At 35.5% G+C, this 24210-nt stretch overlaps 1 protein-coding gene across 1 annotated transcript in view; it reads right to left on the bottom strand.

Annotated features, from left to right (window-relative positions):
- The window catches only part of NEK1 (NIMA related kinase 1), a 206528-nt gene that overhangs the window by 149194 nt on the left and 33124 nt on the right, over nucleotides 1-24210 (bottom strand). Inside the window, exons 7-12 of the mRNA XM_080796317.1 lie at nucleotides 23525-23592; nucleotides 23325-23411; nucleotides 19620-19674; nucleotides 16364-16564; nucleotides 12071-12131; nucleotides 9242-9393 (exon numbers count right to left, since the gene is read on the bottom strand). Coding sequence (XP_080652443.1) covers nucleotides 9242-9393; nucleotides 12071-12131; nucleotides 16364-16564; nucleotides 19620-19674; nucleotides 23325-23411; nucleotides 23525-23592 — 624 coding nt within the window. The remainder of the gene's footprint in view (nucleotides 1-9241; nucleotides 9394-12070; nucleotides 12132-16363; nucleotides 16565-19619; nucleotides 19675-23324; nucleotides 23412-23524; nucleotides 23593-24210) is intronic.

The following is a 24210-nucleotide window of genomic DNA, read 5'->3' as shown; positions in this document are numbered from 1 at the left end:
TCTGGAGCTTTAACAGAGCAACCAGCATACAAAAGAGCCAGTCTTAAAAATCCACCAAGGGGCAGGGAGAGCTGATAGAACTCTCTCTGGGCCAAGTCAGAAGGGCTAGTGAGTAACACAGTTTACACTCCCCTCTACCTTAGTAATGGGAGCAGGGTCCTGGTGCCCTATCTGGCCTGCCACTTCAATGGGCCCTGGGCCTCTAACCCACACCAGATCCAGCCATCAAGGTAGCCAGAGGGCAGTGCACACAAAACCCCTGGTCAGCACTTACTACAGCTCCACCTTTTGTGCCAAGGTGACACAGGTGTGCAAAAGGACCTCAGAACACACAGGCCCAGACCACCATGGCTTTGGACAATTTATAAGGGTAGCTCTGGTGCATGGTGCTATAGGACCTCCCAGGTGATGCCTGCTTCAGCTCCAGCTGCCATGCCAGGGTACCCCAGGTATGAAGGCCCCCAAAACACCTCACCTGTACTGGCCTCAGCTCCAGTCACCTTGTCAGAGCTCTCTCTATGCAGAGTCCTAGAACACCCCGAAATATACCTAGTTCAGTTTCACCAGTCCAATGTGCCCTGTGAACCATGGGACCCTCTGTGTTACACAGTGCTTCAGCTGTCCTGACAGGCTGTCTGTCCTCTGCATTTAGGGTCCCCAGACACTCCCTCCCAGGCCTACAACCAGTTTAGTTTTAGCTGTCCTGCCAGGGTGCCCACTGCATTGAGAATCCCAGAATCCCTTGCTTGGATCTGTTTCAGTTTCAGCTCCTCCCAGGGTACCCTCTGAACAGATAGCAACAGGACCACTCTGGGCCATGCCATCCCAACAAGGCAGCCCAGCACAGAATGCCCTATGACCTCCAGGCCACAACAGCCACAGTTCCACACAGCCACCACAAGTTATCAAGCACACACAGCCTACTTAAGGGACAACCATATTTAGGACCATTCCCTCCAAGTTAAGGAAAAGCAGCTCTTCCACATATGCCACAGAGACAAACACAGAAAGGCAAGCAAAATAGGTAGAAAGAAGAATATGCTCCAAAAGAAGGCCACTCCTTCAGGACTGGGAGAGATACTCTTTCACCCAATACATAGAAACAAATAGAGAAAGCCAAATGAGGAAACAGAGACATATGTTCCAAACAAAAGAACAAGACAAATATCTCAGAAAAAGACCTAATAATATGAAGATAAGTAACATACCTGATAAATAATTCAAAGTAATGGTCATAAATATCTTCACTGAACTCAGGAGAAGAATGGGTGAACACAGAGAGAACTTTGACAAACAGCAAGGAAACATAAGAAAGTACCAAACAAAAGTGAGAGCTGAAGAATACAAAAATTGAACTGAAAAACACACTAGAGGGGTTCAACAGCAGACAAGATGAAGTACAAGTACAGATTAGTGAGCTGGAAGATAAAGTCATGAAACTCACCCAGACAGAGCATCAAAAAGAAAAAAAAAATTTGTTTAATGAAAATAAGGGACCACTGGGACAGTATCACGTGGAATAATATTTGCATTATATGGGTACTGGAAGAAGAGAAAAAGAAAGGGGTCAGAAAACTAAACTGAATAAATAATGACTGAAAACTTCCCAAACCTAGGGAAGAAAGTGAAATCCAGGTCCAGGGAGTACAGAGAATTCCAAATAAAATGAACCAAAAGAAAGCTACACCAACACACACTATAACTAAAATATCAAAAGTAAGGAGAGAATTTTTAAAACGCCAAGAGAAAAGCAAATTTTCACATACAAGAGAAACCCCAGAACGCGCTCAGATTTCTCAGCAGAAAGTTTGCAAGCCAGAACGTAGTGTCATAACATAAATAGTGCTAAAAGGGAAAAGCTTACAAAGTAGAAGACTTTACCTGGCAAGATTATCATTCAGATTTAAAGAAAAGATAAAGAGTTTTCTGGACAAACAAGATAAAGGATGTTATCACCACTAGACCAGACTTATAAGGAATATTAAGGGACCTCTTTAAGTTGAAATGGCAATAATTAATAACAAGAAAACATACAAAAGTAAAAATCTCACTGGAAATGGTAAAAACTGGATTAATCACTTATAAAGATACACACAAATTTAAAGAAATAAGTAGTAAAACTAATTAAATCTACAAAAATTAGTTAAGGGATACATAAAACAAAAAGATATAGAGTGACATCAAAAATATAACATGTGGAAGGGGGGAAATGTAGTGTTTTAAAATATGTTCAAATATAAGTTGCCATCCACCAAACCAGCCCTACAAGAAATAATGAAAGAGGTCCTCTAAGCAAGGAGAGAGTCCAAAAGAAACATAGACCAAAAAGGAACAGAGACAATATACAGTAATAGTCACCTTACAGGAAATACAAAGGCACTAAATTCATATCTTTCATAGTTACTCTGCATGCAAAAGGGCTAAATGCCCTAATCAAAATTTTGACACAGGGTATCAGAATGGATAAAAAAGCAAGACCATCAATATACAGTCTGCAAAAGACTCATTTTAGACCCAAAGATACCTCCAGATAGAGAATGAGGGGGTGGAAAAACAATTTATCATGCTAATGGGCAGCAAAAGAAATCCTTGTATCAGACAAATAAGGTTTTAAAGCAAAGACTGTAATAAGAGATGAGGAAGGACACTATATCATACTTAAAGGTCTATCCAACAAGATCCAACAATTCTAAATATTTATGCCCCTAACATGAGAACAGCAAATTATATAAGCCAAATAATAAGCAAATCAAAGAAACACATCAACAGTAACACAGTAATAGTAGGGGACTTTACCACGCCCCTCACTGAAATGGACAGATTGTCTAATCAAAAGATCAACAAGGAAATAAGGGCTTTAAATGACACACCGGACCAAATAGACTTCACAGATATATTCAGAACATTCCACCCCAAAGCAACAAAACACACTTTCTTCTCCAATGCATATGGAACATTCTCCAGAATACATCACATCCTGGGTGACAAATCAGGTCTCAACTGGTACCAAAAGACTGGGATCATTCCCTGCATATTTTCAGACCACAATGCTTTGAAACTAGGACTCAATCACAAGAGGAAAGTTGGAAAGAACTCAAATACATGGAGGCTAAAGAGCATCCTACTAAAGAATGAATGGGTCAACCAGCAAATTAAAGAAGAATTTTAAAAATTCATGGAAACAAATGAAAATGAAAACATAACTATTCAAAATCTTTGGGATGCAGCAAAGGCAGTCTGAAAAGGGAAGTATATAGCAATACAAGCCTTTCTCAAGAAACAAAATGGTCTGAAACACACAACCTAACCTTAACTCATAAAGGAGCTAGAGAAAGAACAGCAAATAAAGCCCAAACCCACCAGGAGAAGGGAGATAATAAAGATCAGAGCAGAAATCAATGAAATAAAACCAAAAGAACAGTAGAACAGATCAACAAAACTAGGAGCTGGTTCTTCAGAAGAATTAATAAGATTGATATACCCCTGGCCAGACTTATCAAAAATAAAAGAGAAAGGACCCAAATATATAAAATCATGAATGAAAGAGGAGAGATCACAAACAATACGAGCAATTTTAAGAACATATTACGAGCAACTATCTGCCAACGAATTAGACAATCTGGATGAAAGGGATGCACTCTTGGAGGCTTATAAACTGCACAAACTGAAATATGAAGAAATAGAAAACCTGAATAGACCAATAACCAGCAATGAAATTAAAGTAGTAATCAAAAATTTCCCAACAAACAGAGCCCAGGGCCAGATGGCTTCCCAGGAGAATTCTGTCAAACATTTAAAGAAGAATTAATACCTATTCTTCTGAAACTGTCCCCAAAAAATTAGAAATGAAAGGAAAACTTCCAAACCCATTTTATGAGGTTAGCATTACCCTGATCCCAAAACCAAAGACTCCACCACAAACAGGAAAATTACAGACCAATAACCTTGATGAACATGGATGCAAAAATTCTCACCAAAATACTAGCCAATAGGATCCAACAGTACATTAAAAGGATTATACACCACAACCAAGTGGGATTTATTCCTGAGTTGCAAGGTTGGTTCAACATCCACAAATCAATCAATGTGATACACTATGTTAATAAAAGAAAGGAGAAGAACCATATGATACTCTCAATAGATGCAGAAAAAGTATTTGACAAAGTACAGCATCCTTTCTTGATTAAAACTCTTCACAGCGTAGGGATAGAGGCTACCTCAATATCATCAAAGCCATCTATGAAAAACCCACAGCGAGTATCATTCTCAATGGGGAAAAACTGAGAGTTTTTCCCGTAAGGTGAGGAACACTGCAGAGATGTCCACTATCACCACTGCTATTCAACGTAATACTAGAAGTCCTAGCCTCGGCAATCAGACAACAAAAAGAAATAAAAGGCATCTGAATCGGCAAAGAAGAAGTCAAACTCCCACTCTTTGCAGATGATATGATATTTATGTGGAAAACCCAAAAGACTCCACCCCAAAACTGCCAGAACTCATACAGGAATTCAGTAAAATGTCAGGATACAAAATCAATGCACAGAAAATCAGTTGCATTTCTATATACCAACAACAAGACAGAAGAAAGAGAAATTAAGGAGCTGGTCCCATTTACAATTGCACCCCAAACCACAAGATACCTAGGAATAAATCTATCCAAAGAAGCAAAGAATCTGTACTCAGAAAACTATAGAATACTCATGAAAGACACTGAGGAAGACACAAAGAAATGGAAAAATGTTTCATTGGAAGAACAAATATTGTTACAATATTGTCTATGCTACCTGGGGCAATCTACACATTCAATGTAATCCCTATTACAATGCCATCAACTTCTTTCACAGAAATGGAACAAATAACCCTAAAATTTGTATTGAATCATAAAAGACCTCGAATGGCCAGAGGAATGTTGAAAAAGAAAACCAAAGCTGGTGGCATCACAATTCCGGACTTCAAGCTCTATTACAAAGCTGTAATCCTCAAGACACATAGATCAATGGAACAGAATAGAGAGCCCAGAGATGGACCCTCAACTCTATGGTCAACTAATCTTTGACAAAGCATCAAAGAATATCCAATGGAAAAAAGACCGTCTCTTCAACTAATGTGGTTGGGAAAACACATGCAGAAGAATGAAACTGGACCACTCTCTTACACCATATACAAAAATAGACTCAAAATGGATGAAAGACCTAAATGTGAAACAGGAATCCATCAAAATCCTAGAGAACACAGGCAGTAACCTCTGTGACCTTGGTTGCAGCAACTTCTTGCTAGACATATCTCCAAAGGCAAGGGAAACAAAGGCAAAAATGAATTACTAGGACTTCATCAAGATAAAAAGCTTTTGCACAGCAAAGGAAACAGTCAACAAAATCAAAAGACAACCCACTTAGAATGGAAGATATCTGCAAGTGACATATCAGATAAAGGACTAATATCCAAAATCTATAAAAAAAAAAACTTATCAAACTCAACACCTAAAGAACAAATATTCCAATCAAAAAATGGGCAGAAGAGATGAACAGATATTTCTGCAAAGAAGACATCCAAATGGCCAACAGACACATGAAAAAATGCTCAACATCACTCAGCATCAGGGAAATACAAATCAAAAGCACAATGAAATACCACCTCATACCAGTCAGAATAGCTAAAATTAACCACTCAGGAAAAAAAGAGATGTTGGCAAGGATGCAGAGAAAGGGGAATCCTCTTACACTGTTGGTGGGAATGCAAGCTGGTATAGCCACTCTGGAAAACAGTACAGAGGTTCGTCAAAAGGTTGAAAAAAGAGCTACCCTACGACCCAACAATTGCACTACTGGTTATATACCCCAAAGATACAAACATAGTGATCCAAGGAGCACCTGCATCCCAATGTTTATAGCAGCAATGCCCACAAGATCCAAACTATGAAAAGAGCCCAGATGTCTATCAACAGATAAATGGATAAAGAAGATGTGGCATGGATCACTGGGTGTTACACACAAACAATGAATCACAAAACATTATATCAAAAACTAATGATGTACTGTATGGTGACTAACATAATAAAAAAAAGATGTATGTATGTATGTATATGTGTATACACACACACACACACACACACACACACACAATGGAATACTACTCAGCCATTAAAAAAATGAAATCTTGCCATTTACAATGACATGGATGGAACTAGAGGGTGTTATGTTAAGTGAAATAAGACAGTCATAGAGAGATAATTATCATATGATCTTGCTGATATGCAGAATTTAAGAAACAAAACAGAGCATCATAGAGGAGGAGAGGAAAAAAAATAAAACAAGACAACATCAGAGAAGGAGACAAATTATAAGAGACTTTTAAAAACAGGAAACAAACTGAGGGCAGATGGAGGGGAGAGGGATGGGGGATGGGGTAATTGAATGATCAACATTAAGGAGGGCACATGATATAATGAGCACTGGATATAAGACTGATGAATCACTGACTACCCCTGAAATCAATAATACATTACATGTTAATTGAATTTAAATTAAAAAAAATTAAATAAAATAAAGTAGGAGAGTAAGTGGACTGAGGAAATGTAATACAGTGGCCAGGTGTTCACTTGACACTATTAGTTATAAATTTAAAGTGAGACCAGTTAGAGAATAGTTGTATGTTTTCTCCAATCACATTTCACTACCCAAGTTCAGGCTCAAAAGAGATGGAGAATTGTATTTCACCAAGTTAGTTTTTGCCAGATGATTTGTAATAATGAAAGATAGGTGTGGTTTTGGAAATTATTATAAAGGGAGAACATGGAATTTAAGCCAAAAAAGGAAAATAAAAAATGAGGAGAGGGACACTGAAAAAAACTAGTGAAATCCATGGATCCAAATAGGACAAAGAAGCTGTGCAGGCAGCAATCCTCCAGGAATAAGCTGGAAACACAGGAAATAGTGCTAAGTCATGGATGCTAATAATTGAGATTATGGAAGAGTTGATATAATCAATGATAAATTTGATGACATGACTACAGGTGAGAGTTCTAAGGTAGGGTGGTAGACAAAATCACAGAAAGAGGACAATCAAAAAAATAAAAGACCCTGTACTATTGGAAGGATCATTTTTTTTTTTTTTGGATACTGAAATCACCAAGAATTAGGAAGTATTGGGAAGAGTGACGGTGAGTCAAGTGTTAAACTCTTAAAAATGAGAGTATGCAGATGACCCACAGAAGGTTAACAGGTGATACAGTCTGTAGCAAAAGCCTCAAAAGTTTTGCGTGTGGTTGTGGTTAGGGAGTACGGAAGAGTCTTGCAGTGGAAAGCAAGGAAAACACCTCCGCCATCCTACTTCTAGATGCAGTGGTATAAGGATTAAGAGACACGATGTAAGAAAGTTGCACAACAGAGTGTTCAGGTTCAAGCCAGATTATAGAGCAAAAAAAGATGAAGAAAAACTCTACAAGTTTAGAATAGAGGGGATTTTGCTGATAATGTGCTGTAAGAGGGCTCTCTGGAAGAGTTTAGGGAGGTATGCAGGGGATGGGGTCAGAATGGGGTATGACCGAAGTCATATGGAATCGAGAGACTAGCTAATGAAGGAAAATTCTGGAGGTCCAGGACTTCTGATGATTAAAGAAGAAGGATAAAAGATAGGATGGAATTGGTCCATTAGGCCTAGATAAATGTTATATGGAAGAACTAAAGGAAGGAAGGGAGGAAGGCAGGGAGGGAAAACTCATATGCCAGTTATCATATTGCCTCTCAGCTGCAAATTCGCCCTTCTTCTTTTTAGAAGCCAGGCAATATAAACACTTTTTTGCTTGCTAGCATGATGTTAAGCTTTATCCGCAGATGATGTTGGAGGGACAGCGCAGAAGGCAATGGCTTTGTTCCTGAATAGCAGGCTTTCTTTCTTCTTGTTCCTCCTGCACATGGGACACATAGTAACATTCACCCCTGTGGGCAACTTCCAGGAGGGTTCTGCTGGTGCCCCTGTCAGCTCCCCTGTGACCTTGGACAGCAACCCCAAGGCCAGTTTCCCACCACATTCCACTGGTGACCCAACTGGCAGCCCAGCCTACCATGCAGAGTTCAGCAACATCTGGCAACTTCCACCAGCACTCCAGCAGATTCAATCCCAGTAGATTCAATGATTCAATGAATCACCAAGCAGCTTCCCAGTACATTTCACTGGCATGCTAGCCAGGTTGTCAGGAGCTTCATCAGCTCTACTGTGGACAGTTTCATGTTTGCCAGCCTTAGCCTACGGCACACCTTAGTGAACTCACCATCCAGTGAATTATAGCCATACCACACCCAATAAGGTTTGAATCTCAGCATTAAGGGTGGGGTTGTGGCAATCTTCCAAAACCTATTTTTGGGTACTACTCTTTGGGTACTATGTCTCAGAGCTAGGAGTAGAGGCTGCTTCCTTTATCTGCTCTTCTTATATTCTCTAAAGGTCTTTATTCCTTAAAGTTAATTCTCTAAACATAGCTACCAATTCTTTAAAATTTCCTTGATCAAATTAGTATGTATTTTTTTCTCCTGGCTGGAGGCTGAATTATACAACTTATTTGAAGACTAATTCACAGTAATCATTTGAACTACGTTATGACAGACTTTAACTTAGATTTCTCTTACATCAGTGTGTTCAATGTTCATATGTATCTAAACACATGTGTATGCACATATGTATGCATGTGCACATATAGCCCAAAACAAAACCGGTTTCATATACTAAAGTATGCAGCTATTGACATGAAGAAAAATGTCAGATTCCCACAACTAACACTATATGTTCTTGAGCATTTCAACTAAATACTATAGGTGTTAATATTTTCATCTGAAATATTATAGACTGTATAATAACATTCCTTCCAGCTCTATGTTTTTGATTAATTTATCTGATTATGAATTCTCAAATACAAAATTTTCCCACATTTTTATCAAGTATATCACATTTACTTGTTTTATGCACAAAAACAAATGGCTCTGCTCAGGTTGTTCAAAAGTGATTTCACTGATGACATCACTTTCTTTTTACTGCACCAACTACTTAATTTATCTACTTATGTTTCTTTGTGACTTCTGTAAGTCTTCTTAGTTTTAGAAGACTGGTGAAGCAGAGAATAGCAATGTTCTTTAGTAACTTAATAAAAACAATCCTATGAGTATCAAGATAACTGAATTGAACTGCAATTAAAAAAGATCAAATTGAATTTGCTACTAACACACAGTCTGTAAGATGATCATACCTGTTTATATTTTTGGAGTGGTTTCTTTTCATGTAATTTTTTATCTCCAAATTTCTTATATGTTAAAGGTACTCCATACTTCGCAGCAGGCTTTGTAATTTTCTGAGCAGACACAACAGAAGCCAAGCTTTGTCCTGAAGCTGGTCTTTTAGCTATAAGAAAAGATATAAAGAGTTTTCTTCCTAGAGTTTTTTATATTAAATCTTTACTTTCAAAATTCTTCAAGACAGCACTTTTTCATTTTCATAATCATTTACAGCATTTGAGACTTTTCACTAAAAATCTTGTTTACTTCTTGTGCTCACTTCGGCAGCACATATACTAAAAATCTTGTTTACTTCTTAGTACATGTCAATCAATGCCTTCATTATAAACTACTCGATACTGAAGCCATTTTGGGTGGAGGAAAAAAAAAGCAAAAAGCCACACATCTTTAAGATGTTGAAATTTCTCATTATTAAAAAAAAAACACATCCCTAAAACTGACTTTAGATGATGACTGTATTTATGAATATACTAAAAAATCACTGAATTTAAGAGTTGACTTTAAGTGGTATAGAACTATAACTCAATAAAGCTGTTAAAAATATTTTTAAAAAATAAAAATATTCTTAAAAGAACACTACTGTTTGTTACTTTCAAAATTATCACATAAACTTTAAGAGCAAGTGTTAAACACTAACACCATCATTGTGAGCAACTTTAATACTTTCACCATCCATAGTCTGAATGATGTCTATACCTACAGACTTAGGGAAGAACAAACACTTTAAAACAATCACAGCTCAGGGTCCCATGAAATGGGTACCTTTACACGCTACTGGTGGGAACACAAAATGGTCAAACTTTCTAGAGGACAATCTGTATCAAGAACAATGTTTACGGATTGCTTTTAAAGAAATAATCAGAGATACATAAAAATTTATATACATACAAGTGTAAGCCCTATAGCAATGATGTATCCAATTCTTATTGAGGCCTTGAATTTACAATGATGAATTCAATAAAAACAGTCAAATTGAAGAAATTTAAAGGAAATCTATTATTTGTTTCAAAGATATTACCTAGGAACTAGGAAAAGTGGAAGAAAAAAAATTTCCCTTTGAGAGTTCAACTGTAAGATCAAATCAGAACACATATATATAACATCACAACATTGTAACTTGGCTAAATGTATTAAAACAACCAAAGAGGGGCGCCTGGGCGGCTCAGTGTGTTAAGCCTCTGCCTTCGGCTCAGGTCATGATCTCAGGGTCCTGAGATCGAGCCCCGCATCGGGCTCTCTGCTCAGCGGGGAGCCTGCTTCCCGCCCCCCCCCCCCACCTGCCTCTCTGCCTACTTGTGCTCTCTCTCTCTGTTACATAAATAAATAAAATCTTAAAAAAAAAAAAAAACACCAAAGAAATATCATGTATACCAGTACACATAATGGCACACATACTGAAGAAGAAGCTAAAGTCACAAAAGTTTATAAAAATGAAGATTCAATGGGTGTGGTGCATAAACAATGAATCTTGGAACACTGAAAAAAAAATAAATTTACAAAATAAAATTACAAAAATAAATAAATAAAAATAAATAAAAAATAAAAATGAAGATTCCCAGGCGAAAAAATATTAAATAGTTCCCATTCACTTCCAGAAAGAGGGAGAATTACTTATCTGCTTTGGGAATGTTTCTCAGGCTCAGTGATAGGCCACCAGTAGTATAAAGCTTAATATGGGGAGTTGGAGCCCACAAAGTATCTACAGACCCATCAGTAATACAATTCCTATTTTAGCCTCATGCTATTAAACATTTCATTCATCCAACTCCTGTTAGAGCAAAATAACTTTCTAATTCCTATGTAGGCTTATCTACATGGAAAGAATGTACGGCATATGGAATGCATGGAATATTTCTGGTCTTTGTGACAATGAGGCTTTTAAGATTTGACTTCTCATGAGGCTTGACGCCAGGAGAGACATGCTGATTCAGCTGTGTGTCAGTTTCTTGTGAGTTCTGCTTAAGAGTGAATTGATTTCTGAGGAACTGACAGTCTCTGCACACTGACGGGATGAGTCTAAGGGTCTTTAGGAAGAGCTAAATATAGCTGGTCTTCCTAAGAACACGCTGCCATACCACTTCCAGCTTACATGGACTCATTGTTGTAAATGGTATTTATTTTTATTCATTTACTCAAACTCAAAATGGAGAACCTGGAAAGCATTGTTTGAAAAACAATATAATCCTCAAATCTTACATAACTTCCACTGATTTTAGAAAACCATTCTGAAATCATTCTATGAAGAAAAAATGTAATTTCCCTCTCACACAAATATATGTATATATATATACACATAGTATATAATCATATCTACAATCCTACAAATATTCTACTGCTGCTGGCTACATTTAAAACAAATTTATCCTTGGTAAGGTACCTGACTTCCCATTAATTCACTTTTTAAAAATTTTAGAATATGAAGTACTTATTACAGAAAAATATATAAACACTTAACTAAGACATTTTAGAACATTCTACAACAATCTGCTCAGAATATCAGCTAAGCAACTGATAAAGATGGAAGACTTCAAGATAGATTTAATTCAAATAAGGCAGACAAGAAATTTTGGAAATTTTGTTATTAATTCATCACAAAGTGTTATATACTGTCATATATCAAAAATAATTTAAAGATGCATTTCCTCTGGATTAAATTTATCTACATTTACCCCAACTTACTATATCTCCATGTATCTCTAGTATAATTAGAAAGTATTACTAATTAGTATTAATATATTGACTATTGCAAACAGATGAAAGGACTCATATTAAATTTCATTTACCTGGTACAGGCTGCACTCCAAACTTGGAAAATGTTTTTAGACAAAATTCTTCTGCAATAAGCTGAGATTGAAAAAGGACAAAAAAAAAAGTTAGAAAAGACATCAAATTTCCAAAATAAAAACTCTACCCATTATTCAGATTACATTTTTCCCTTTCCAGTCACATATATGCTATCAGATAAACTGTACTTATTCAACCTAAGTAATCCCAAATTCCTCATACTAATTCTCTTCTACTCTTACAGATTTTATTACTTTCCTACATAACCTTTCTTCCCATATTAACCTAATGAACCACAAAGGCCCCCAATAAACTGCCTTCCTGTTCTGTGTCTCAGCAATTTAACATAATTACCTCCTATCTGGAATAGCCTCCATATTTTATATACAGCCAAATCCCTCATTTACCTCAATAATAATCACTCAGATTAACTTCTCAGTTATTTCAACTTTACTCTGAATCTTCTCAGCCTCTCCAATGAGTTTTCACTTTAAACAACATGTAGTTATAAACATACTATGGGATAAATATTTGAATATTTAGATAATTTAGATAATAAAAATTTAGATAATTTAGATAATCCATAAGTATCTCTTTTTACTATTAATAAACACTCCAGGACCTATTCTCCAGCATTCATGAACAAATTTTGAGAACCAAAAACTATTAGTATTTCCCACAAGTCATTTTTTTGCTATTTACTAAATTTTCTTTTCCCCCTCTTTAAGTACAAAATATGACGCCAACAAAGATTTAACTCAATTTAAGCCTGCTTTTTTCTTACTGGCTGGAGAATGGGAAAACAAGTGAATGTTCTCTTTTTTTTTAAGAGAAATGTGGCCTGCTGAAGAGAATATTTACACAGCAGCAGTGGAACAGATGCTCCAATAGTCAAAAAACCATGACTGATATGGTCTTCTGTCCCATTAAGGATCCCCTAATAGCAGTTTTCAAGTCTCATACTGGCAGAATCAGCATCACCAGGGACATATCAAATGTGGAAATTCTCAGGCTCCCACCTCAGAAACACTAAAATAGAAATGGTAGTAATGGGACCCAGCAATGTCCTCCAAGTGATTTTTTAAAGTATGGTAAAGCTTAAAAACCACTGCACCAAAAGATAAATTAAGTAAGGAACTGATTCACAGACAAAGTTCAGAGCAACTGTGTAAATGTATTTTCTCTTCTGAACATTTGCTTTTTTTCCCTTTCTTTTGCATGGAAGACAATGGGTGGTTTATGCACTCCAAACTGCCCCAGACTGGATACTTTCTTTCACTGCCTGAAGGTGAGTCTTTTTGGTGTGAATACAAATATGAACTAAGAGGTGGGGCATGAAGAATCCAAGATTTTGCGATCTCTATGCCATGTTGTCCAATATAGTTGTCACCCATAAGTAGCTATTTGAATTAAAATTTTAAATAAATATAATTTAAAATTCAGCCACTTGGTCACATTAGGCACAATTTAAGTATTCAACAACCACATGTAGCTAGTGGCTACAATGCTGGACAATGCAGATATAAAACACATCATTACTGACGCACTATTGAAAGTACTATTGGACAACACCTATATTGCTAAGGAATCAGAGCTTAACCATGATTTGTCAAGCTTCCTCCAGCATGTGCAAGATTGAGAATTAAGCCGTATTAAACCTTGGATGACAGCAGTTAGAGAAGTAATTTTTTAAAAACCCACAGAATATTAGAGTAGTTCATATATTATACAGTAAAGCTTACAAACTATTTCAAAGTTAAAGCCTTAAAAAATGTATTACAAACTTTCTCACAAGAATACTGAGTAAGTGATATATAGCAGAAAATAAACTTATTAGGAATCAAACAAGAGATTTTCACAAAAATGAAATCTAAGTGATGTCTAAATATTAACAAGGAGCTATTCATATACTAAACACATACTATCAAATATTCCACTTCTTAATAATCATAATCTGTCCTTTTTTCTTTCCATGTTATAAATTTTGATAAACCAGGCTTGCACATTTTCCTTCACTGCTGGCTAGCTGAATTCCAGTGCTTCAGCCTCGAGACTGTTATGTCCAAACCACGGGTTTTGGGAGTAGGGGAACCTCAGCAAGATTCAATGAAGTTATTCTTTCTTTGCCAAAAGATGCCAAAAAAAATCTTTATGTTTTTTAAATCTGTCCTTGAAATTGTTACTTATAACAAAGGAGTTTTATAAGACACCTATGTTTATAAGTTTTATAAGACACCTATGTTTCAAAGATTCTTGCTATATCCTATAAAAGTAACCTTCAATCTATACATTTTAATTGGCTTTTTGGCGACTAATGTGTTCTCCTGGTAGTAATAATTAAATCCACACTTCTGTTTTCTGAAAATTATTTGTTCACAGATGTTCTGTTAACCCAGAGAATATATGACACTTTCCCCTTATCCCATGAGCATATAAAAGTAAAAAAACTATGATTTTGCTAGATACATGATTTACAGAAGAGATTAATTAACAAAGGCCACACAGAACATGTAATATGAAATAATTCCAGTTTCAGGGGATCATACTTATATCAATACCTTACAAACTGATTTGATATAAATTTTTAATAAATCCTGTCAAAGTAAAATTCAGCTCAACTCCACAAATATTTATTATGCATCTACATGTGAGTAATAGAGGAAAAATCATGAGTCAACAATCTGTTATAATACAAATGTCCACAAAACAATAGTTTTCAATAATTATCAAATAGAATATAATTATAATCACATAAATTAAGATATTAATATGTTTATATTTGTATAATAAAATGACACATTGATAATGTTTTGTATTGAATATATTGAGCACTTATGACATGCTAGACATTAAGAACTTTATGTACATTATCACTTTTTTTTAATTCTCACAACTACTTCATAATGTAGATATATTTATAGTCTCATTGTTTATAGGTCATTGAGGCACAGAAACATTTAATAATTTTACAATTAGAGATGGCTACCAGAGGGGAAGTGGGTAGGGGGATGAGTGAAATGGGTGAAGGGGATTAAGAGTACACTTATCTTGATGAGCACTACTGTGCAGAATCATTGAATCACTATATTGTACATGTACAACCAATATAACCCTGTATATGTTAACTATACTGGATTTAAAAATTTTTTTTTTTTTTTTTTTTGGATTTAAAAATTTTTTAAATAATAATTTTACAGTTAGAAACCTAAGAAGACAAAGTAGAGAGGTGACTGCCAGGAGCTGTGATAGAAATGAATGGGGAGTTACTGATTAATGGGATTGAGTTTGTTTTATAAGATGAGGAGTTGTGAAGATGAATGGTGGTATTAACTGCACAGCATTGAAAATCTATTTAATACCACTGAACTGGACACTCAAAAATGGTTAGGAGGATGCATTTTAGTTGTGCACATTTTACCACAATAAAAAAAAAACCAACTGGAAAACAAAACAACAGAAACCCAAGACAAAGGAATGATTCTGTGATATTGTGATTTATCTTAAGAAATACATATCTTGTGTCTAGTTCCTGGCATACAGCTCCTAAAACCCTTAAAGAGAATAAAGGTGTTTTTTGTTATTCCTAACAAGCCACTTTCAACCACACCTGAATTTATGTTAATGAGGTAACACCTGGAAAGCCCCTAAGGATGGAAGCTGATTGCCAGGAAAATCTACCATAGGATTAGAGGGTGAAACTTTTAGTCTCACTCCCCTCCCCAAGAGGAAAGGGACTGAGGCTGAATCAAACACTAAAGGCCAATGATTTAATCAATCATGTCTACATAATAAAGCCTCCATAAAAAGCTGGAGGACAGGATCTGTACAGCTTATGTGTTGGCAAACATGCCAGCAGGGTGACACATTCTAATTTTACTGCAACAGAAGCTCCGGCACTCAGCACCCTTGCCCTTCGTATCCCTTCAGCTGGCTGTGGGATCTGATGATCTATATCACCAGGTAGTCCCAGAACTGAACTAAACTGGACACCCAGCTGTGTTGCAGAAGTGCTTGGTGTGGGAAAAACTACCACACATTCGGTGATTGGAAGGGTGAGAAGTTCAGTATTAAGTGTTGAGGAAACACAGGAAGAGTGTTTTCCCTCCTACAGATTCACAACTAGAAAACAAATCCAAAGAGGAAGAATATGAGAGCAGAAAGAAAGGTGACTCCAATGTCATCTGAAAAAGGCATTTCATTCTCCCAGAACTGTGATGTGCTCTCCTCAAAACATAGGTCATGTCCTAATTAAGCACCAAAACCTTACTACTTTAAAGTAAAAAAAAACATACCTGAGGTGAGAGAAACTTTTCAATGCGTTTGGCTATAAAACCTTTCTCCAATATGGAGTTGACTGATGGTCTATCCCTAGGATTTCTTTTAAATAACTGAGAGAGTAAATTGCGGAGATCATAAGAATAATGTAAAGATACAGGTGGAAAAGATCCAGATATTATCTTCAGTACCAGGTTTTTCATATTGCCAGCTTCAAACTAAAATCCAAAAAATAAATTAACACATATGAAACATACATAAATTGAAAACAGGAATAAACACTGAGAAAGTTATTTTTCTATAGAACAGAAATATAATCCTCTTACAAATATTCTAATCACCATATGTTCTTTTTTTTAGCATATGTTCTTTGGAACAAAGTTCACTTGGTTATTTATAAACACATTTAAAAGAATATTAGTCCTCATAAAAAGTTTAATATTAATTTTTGCTTACTCAAAATACTAAAAGATGGAATAAAGGTATTAAAGATTTTATAAAAACAATAATAAAGACAAAAACAAACCTGTAGTCTTCATTCAAGACCTGCCTACCTATGGCCCTATTGCAGTAAGTGGAACAAGAAATTAACTACAAAACAGTATCTGGGAAAAAACATAATAAATAACAGTACTGGGGCGCCTAGGTAATTCAGTCAGTAAAGGGTCCGACTCTTGATTTCAACTCAGGTCATGATCTCGTGGGCCATGAGATCGCATCCTGCATACAACTCAGGGAGTCTGCTTGAGATTCTCTCCCTCTGCCCTTGGCCAACTCGTGTGCACATGCCCTTTCTCTCTCTCAAATAAATAAATCTTTAAAAATAATACTAATTACTTTCTTTTAAACACTGATTATTATTATTGTTAAGTGTGTGATGCTCCCAAAAGCCATGTAGTAAGAAACATGGCAAGTATTCCAAAAGGGAATACAAGCCATATCAATGAGAATAGTATATATTTAAGGAGTAAACACAATATAAACTCTAACTGAAGTTAAAAAACCAACAGCAGTGGGGCAGTTTAAAATCTAAAGATTTAATTTTGAAAGTAAATAAAATTAAGCTTTTGACATCTCTGCTAAAATAGAACAGAACAGTTGTGCACTGTAACTGTGTTCTCAACATACACATCAACAAAACAAAACACGCTATAAATTAGATATTGGTGATTATACCAAGTATAAAAAAGTTCTGCTAAATCTTGACTTCTCTCAGACATTTAAAATATGATATTCAGCATATTAAAATTTGAGCACAATTCAGTAGTCTAGAAATAGCTATGTACCTAAGAAGGAATTCTAAATGCATGATAGATTATTCCTTCACTACAATGAATTTTCAGTGACAAGCTTTTCATAAAGATTAGTAAATTACTTAATTTCATGTGTCTACTTAAGAGTATGTAATTCCAGAATACAGAAGCAATGGTGACAGAATATAGATGAAAAAATGAAAGAAAATACACTGATTTATACCTAAAACGGCTGTGTCGAGAAACTGACCAATTCCTTCAAATATAGATTCGATAAACTACCATTACATATCACTTTGGCAGTCTATGCTTTTATAAGGCAATACAGTCTTAAGAGTATGCAACCATGAAAAACATAACAAAAAAAAAAATCCCCCAAATAATATCAAGCAATAAAAACAGGCTCTAAAACTGTTTATACAATATAATTAAACTGCAGAAAGAAAAAAAACCTTTTTTTATAAATTAATCTAGAAGAAAGCCTGGAAGGAAACAAAGTATTACAAGTACTCATTACCAGTTGGAAGAATTGCTTTTGATATTCATTCAGTTCTTTACATTTTTATTTATTTTCTTAAGTTTTCTGTAACGAAAATACATTATTGCTTAATAGAGGAAACATTTTTTTTTGTGAGCATGCCCACATAGGGTGGAGGGGAGGAATAGATGGAGGAGCAGAGGGAAAGCAAAAGAGAGAATCTCAACCAGGCTCCATGCCCAGAAAGAAGCCTAACACTGGGCTCTATCTCACCACCTTGAGATCATGACCTGAGCAGAAATCAAGAGTCAAGGATGCTTAACTGACTGGGCCACCCAAGCACCCCCAGGGGAGCATTTTTAAAAAGCAAAATTTTGAAATGGAAAGTGATTAAAATTCAACCTATTTAAGAAAAAAAACTCCCCCTTTGGGGCATATTATGCCCATCTCAATAAAGTCTCAAAAATTAAAAAACAAATTTTAAAGATTTATTTATTTGAGAAAGAGAGAGAGTGAGAATGAGTGTGTGTGTGTGTGTGTGTGTGTGTGTGCACAAGCAGTGGAAGGGGCAGAGGAGAGGCAAAGCAGACTCCCTGCTGAACCTGGAGCCCAATGCCTAGCTCGCTCTCACCCCAGTCACAACCCTGAGATCATGACCTGAGCTGAAATCAAGAGTTAGACACTTAACCAACTGAGCCACCCAGGTGGCCCCCATAATAAATTTTAATTAAAGGCCATCTGAATTGATAAAATCCTCTGATGAACAGGTCAAAAAATGTTCTTTAATTTCAATTTCAAACTCAAATACAATTCAATTCCAAATACTTCGGGTGTTTTAAAAGAAATTGCTAAGATGAAACAAAAATCATTAAGCTAAAATACCATATTCGCATATAAATAGAACACTAAAAAGATAGCAAGTTTATTTTTGTCATTAGAAATAATTTCCTGGTGGAGGGGTGTGTGAATGGCTCAGTTGGTTAAGCATCTGACTCTTGATTTCAGCTCAGGTCATGATCTCAGGATTGTGGGATCAAACCCTCGTCCAGCTCCCCAATCAGTAGGGAATCTGCTGGAGATTCTCTTTCACTCTCTCATTCCAAAATAAATAACTAAATCTTTAAAAAAAAAAAAAAAAAAGAATTTCCTGGAAAAAAGTATGACATATGTATTATAATAACAAATATATAACATATGTATATAATATATGCATATACATTAAAGGAAAATCTATTTAAATTCATACTTGAGAAAAGATGAGAAATTTAAAAACTGATAGAGAATTTCTAGTAAAAGAGAGTGACCTGAAAGGTGGCATATGATTAAAAAAAAAATATATATATATATACACACACACACATATATATGTGTATACACATATATATACACATATATACACACATATATGTATATACACATATATACACACATATATGTGTATATACATATATATGTGTGTGTGTGTATATATATATTTGTACATATATATTTACAGGTACTTTAGGACATAATTTTTTAAATATTTCAGAAACCTCTACTTACCGCATGTTTAAGTGTACACATCTCATACAGGACACACCCCAGAGCCCAAATGTCACTAGAAAAGGGAAAAATGAGAAATTTTCTCTAAGTATCAGAATTTAATCTTTTTTTCATTTAAAGGAAATAAAAGCACCATGAAAATGCTCTCCAAAAATATCTGTTCCATAAAACATATCCTTTAAAACTCAAAATTTCAACCATAACTAAATGATAAGAGTAGCTATCCCAGATTAGAAAAACATCAGTTGCCCAAGCAATTACTTTATTAATTCCCTCACTTTATTTTTTTTAACATTTTTTAATTTAAATTCCATTAATTAACATGTAATCTATTATTGGTTTCAGAGATAGAGTTCAATGATTCATTAGTTGTATATAACACCCACTGCTCATTATATCACATATCCTCTATCACCCAGTTACCCCATCCCTCCACTTTACTCCCCCCAGCAACCCTCAGTTTGTTTCCTGTGATTTAGAGTCTCTTACGGTTTGTCTCCCTCTCTGATTTCATCTTGTTATATTTTTTCCTCTCTTCCCCTATGATCCTCTGCTTTGTTTCTCAAATTCCACATATCAGCAAGATCATATGATAATTATCATTCTCTGATTGATTTATTTTGCATAGCATAATACCCTCTAGCTCCATCCACCTTGTTGCAAATGGCAAGATTTCATTTTTTTGATGGCTGAGTAGTATTCCATTGTGTATACATATCACATCTTCTTTATCTATTCATCTGTCAATGGACATCTGGGCTCTTTCCATAGTTTGGCTATTGTGGACATTGCCCAAGCAATTAAAGTTTTATTAAAGAAATGTAATATTTAAAAGAACAAAGTGAGTAAATTCCATGAATATGGAATTTTTTTTAAGATTATTATTTATTTATTTTTAAAAGATTTTATTTATTTATTTGACAGACAGAGGTCACAAGTAGGCAGAGAGGCAGGCAGAGAGAAAGGAAGGGAAGCGATGCAGGGCTCAATCCCAGGATCCTGGGATCATGATCTGAGCCGAAGGCAAAGGCTTTAACCCACTGAGCCACCGAGGCACCCCAAAGATTTTTATTTATTGACAGACAGAGATCACAAGAAGGCAAAGAGGCAGGCAGAGAGAGAGGGGGAAGCAGGCTCCCCGCTGAGCGGAAAGCCCAATGCGGGGCTCAATCCCAGGACCCTGAGATCATGACCTGAGCTGAAGGCAGAGACTTAACCCACTGCGCCACCCAGGCACCCCTGGAATTTTTTATTTTATAAAATTTTTAAAATTTATTTTATTAAATTACTTACAAAACACTATGTTTTTAAAAATTATTTTAAAAGTAAAATACTGTTTCAATGATGAAAAAGAACATATTAATTTATAAAAATTAAATCTGAAATCTATGACAGCCTACTAAAATATTATATAAGCTAAATATATTAATTATTTAATATTATTTTAACGATATATACTATGTTCTTTATAGTTTCTTCCTTTCTTTTATCTTAAATGTATTTTTATAATTAAAAAAATTCTATTTCCATTGTTAAAAAGAAAAAATAAAAGACTTATAGTTCAGAGCTATAGCGGTCCTTAGTAGTCAACAAAAACCACTGCTCCTCAAAGTTAAACTTAACAGAAAAGAATAAAATACAATATTGAAATCCCAAGGTTATCTTGAGCCAAACTCATGAAAAGCTACAAATAGAAACCTTTAACTCCAAAAATCTACTTAATTTCAAGATTCAACTTATAAAAAATTTTAAATGTAATTAAGCTTATTATTTGTTAGTTATATAGTACTTGTACATGGTAATACATGATCCATGTATAAACAAACTCATTAAACTAATGATCCTATTAATAAAATACTTTAAAACATATTTAGAAAAAATAGGAATTTTTGAAGTACACTGATGATGCTTATCCATGATATTTTTAAACCATTTTCCCCACAAAATTAATTTTATATGAAATTCTCCAAAGGATGATTAAATCCACTCCTTATTTATTTATTTCTTTAAAAGATTTTATGTATTTATTTGACAGGAGAGAGCGATCACAAGTAGGCAGAACAGCAGGCAGAGAGAAAGGGAGAAGCAGGCTCCCAGCTAAGCAAAGAGCATGACATGGGGCTTGATCCCAGGACCCTGATATCATGACCTGAGCGGAAGGCAGAGGCTTAACCCACTGACCCACCCAGGCACCCCCATTCCTAATTTAAAGACTGATTTTTTTCCACAGTTGACTTATCCATAAGACACAGAAATAGCATTAAAATGAAAAATTAATTTGGTTTAAAGAAAATCCTACTATCCTTAAGAATATCCACTAAAAAAATATTCCATGAACTAGACCGATCACTGTAATTTAAAATCATTTAAAAAATACATTGCTGGGAGGGTGCCTGGGTGGCTCAGCAGGTGCATCAACTATTGGTTTCGGCTCAGGTCATGATCTCTGCATCCTGGGATGGAGTCCTGAGATGGAGTTGGACTCCATGCTCGGCAGGGAGTCTGTTTGGGATTCTCTCTGTCCCTCTTCGTTTGCTGTTCCCCCTGCTCATACTCTCTCACTCTGTCTCTCAAATAAATAAATAAATCTTTTTAAAAAAAAGCACATTGGGGGCGCCTGGGTGGCTCAGTGGGTTAAAGCCTCTGCCTTCAGCTCAGGTCATGATCTCAGAGTCCTGGGATCGAGCCCCGCATCGGGCTCTCTGCTCAGCGGAAAGCCTGCTTCCCCCTCTCTCTCTGCCTCTCTCTCTGCCTGCTTATGATCTCTGTCAAATAAATAAATAAAATCTTAAAAAAAAAAAAAAAGGCACATTGCTAGGGTGATGTTCCAGACTACCTCAACTGCTCAGGTTTTAAATACAGCTTCCTTCCCACTCACAAAAAAAGGAGCTATCACTTTCTTCCTTTTAGGTTCTGTGGGTGCTTTCAAATTTAAGACCAATGTTTCTTGGTTAGGATATTTCAATTAGAAAGAGAGAAAATAAAGGGTAAATGGAGTTCAGTGACAGAATTCCTCATCTCACGCACATATTACACAATCAGTTAGCCATAGTACAACTAATGGTTAGGGATTTGGGCTTGGGAGCCAGATGCCTGAGGCTTTCAAGCTGCTTTACCTCTCTCTCTGTATTTGGCTTCCTTACACGGCAAAGGAAGATTAATGAATACCTACAATTCACAAGGTCATTATGAAGATTAAAGGAGTGAATACATAGAAAGCATTCAAAATAAGACCTAGCATTTAGTAAGTGTTCAATAACTATTACAATCTAATAGGAAATGACTATTACAAAGACCAAAAAATTATTTCTATTTCCAATTACAACTTATAATAAAGTGAAACTTTTGGAGTGCCTGGCTGGCTCAGTCAGCAGATCATGCAACTCTTGATCTTGATCTCAGGGTCATGAATTCAAGTCCCACATGGGGTACAGAGATTACTTAAATAAATAAACAAATAAATAAAAAATAAAGTGACACTTTCTATATGTCCTTTAACAAGACATGAAATAGCTTCTTTGCAATTCCCCTCACCGTAGAGTAAAAAAGAATAGGTGTATATACGTACATACATATCTATCTATATCTATAATATATATATTTATGTGTATTAATGATTTTAGAATACTATTTCTGAAGGTTAGTAAATAAAACGTAACAGAAAGATTTAAAGGGAATATATGTAATAAACATCATTTTAAATACCTTTTATTGTTGTAAGGTTTGTTTTCACATATTTCAGGTGACAAGTAGTAGGGGGTCCCTATACAAGTTCGAGCCAGCTCCACAGTACTAGAACCAAAAGAGAATTATTAGAAAAACTTAAGATACTAAAGATATTAAAAATTATCACATACATATCACCATGGACATTATGTCAAAACAAAGTTTAAAATCGATGTTACCTATTAAGTACTCGAGCAATTCCAAAATCTCCGAGTTGTATTGTCCCATCTTTGGTTAAAAATATATTCTGTGAAAGAGATGAAAAAAAAAAAAAATCAGAAATACTGTTACATCCAGTTCTGAGCTGACAACTCTTTTCATATAAATGAATCTAGTTAGGGGTGCCTGGATGGCTTAGTCATTAAGCTTCTGCCTTCAGCTCAAATCATAGTCCCAGGGTCCTGAGATTGAGCCCTGGCATCAGGCTCCCTGCTGAGCAGGGAGCCTGCTTGTGCTTGTCCCTCACCCACTCCCCCTACTTGTGTTCCCTCTCTCTCTGTCTCTCTCTGTCAAATAAATAAAAATCTTTTTTAAAAAATGAATCTAGTTTAAAAAAATGCAAGAATAACTGGATATCCACATATAAAAGAATGAATATAGATCCCTATCTCATAACATAGACAAAACCTAATTCAAAGTGGATTCTTAAATATAAGAACTAAAACTACAAAACTCCTAGAGGAATACATACGAATATATCTTCATGTCATTGGGCTGGGCAATGGTTTCTTAAATGTGACACCAAAAGTACAAGCAAAAAAAGAAAATATAAAGTGGACTTCTCAAAAATAAAAACTTCTGTTCAAAGAAGACCATCAAAAGTGAACAGACATGCGGTAACTAGGTGATGGACATTAAGGAGGGC

Source organism: Martes martes (genome assembly GCF_963455335.1).
Source record: "Martes martes genome assembly, chromosome: 2".
NCBI lineage: Eukaryota > Metazoa > Chordata > Mammalia > Carnivora > Mustelidae > Martes > Martes martes.
This window is presented reverse-complemented; position numbering and strand designations above follow the sequence as displayed.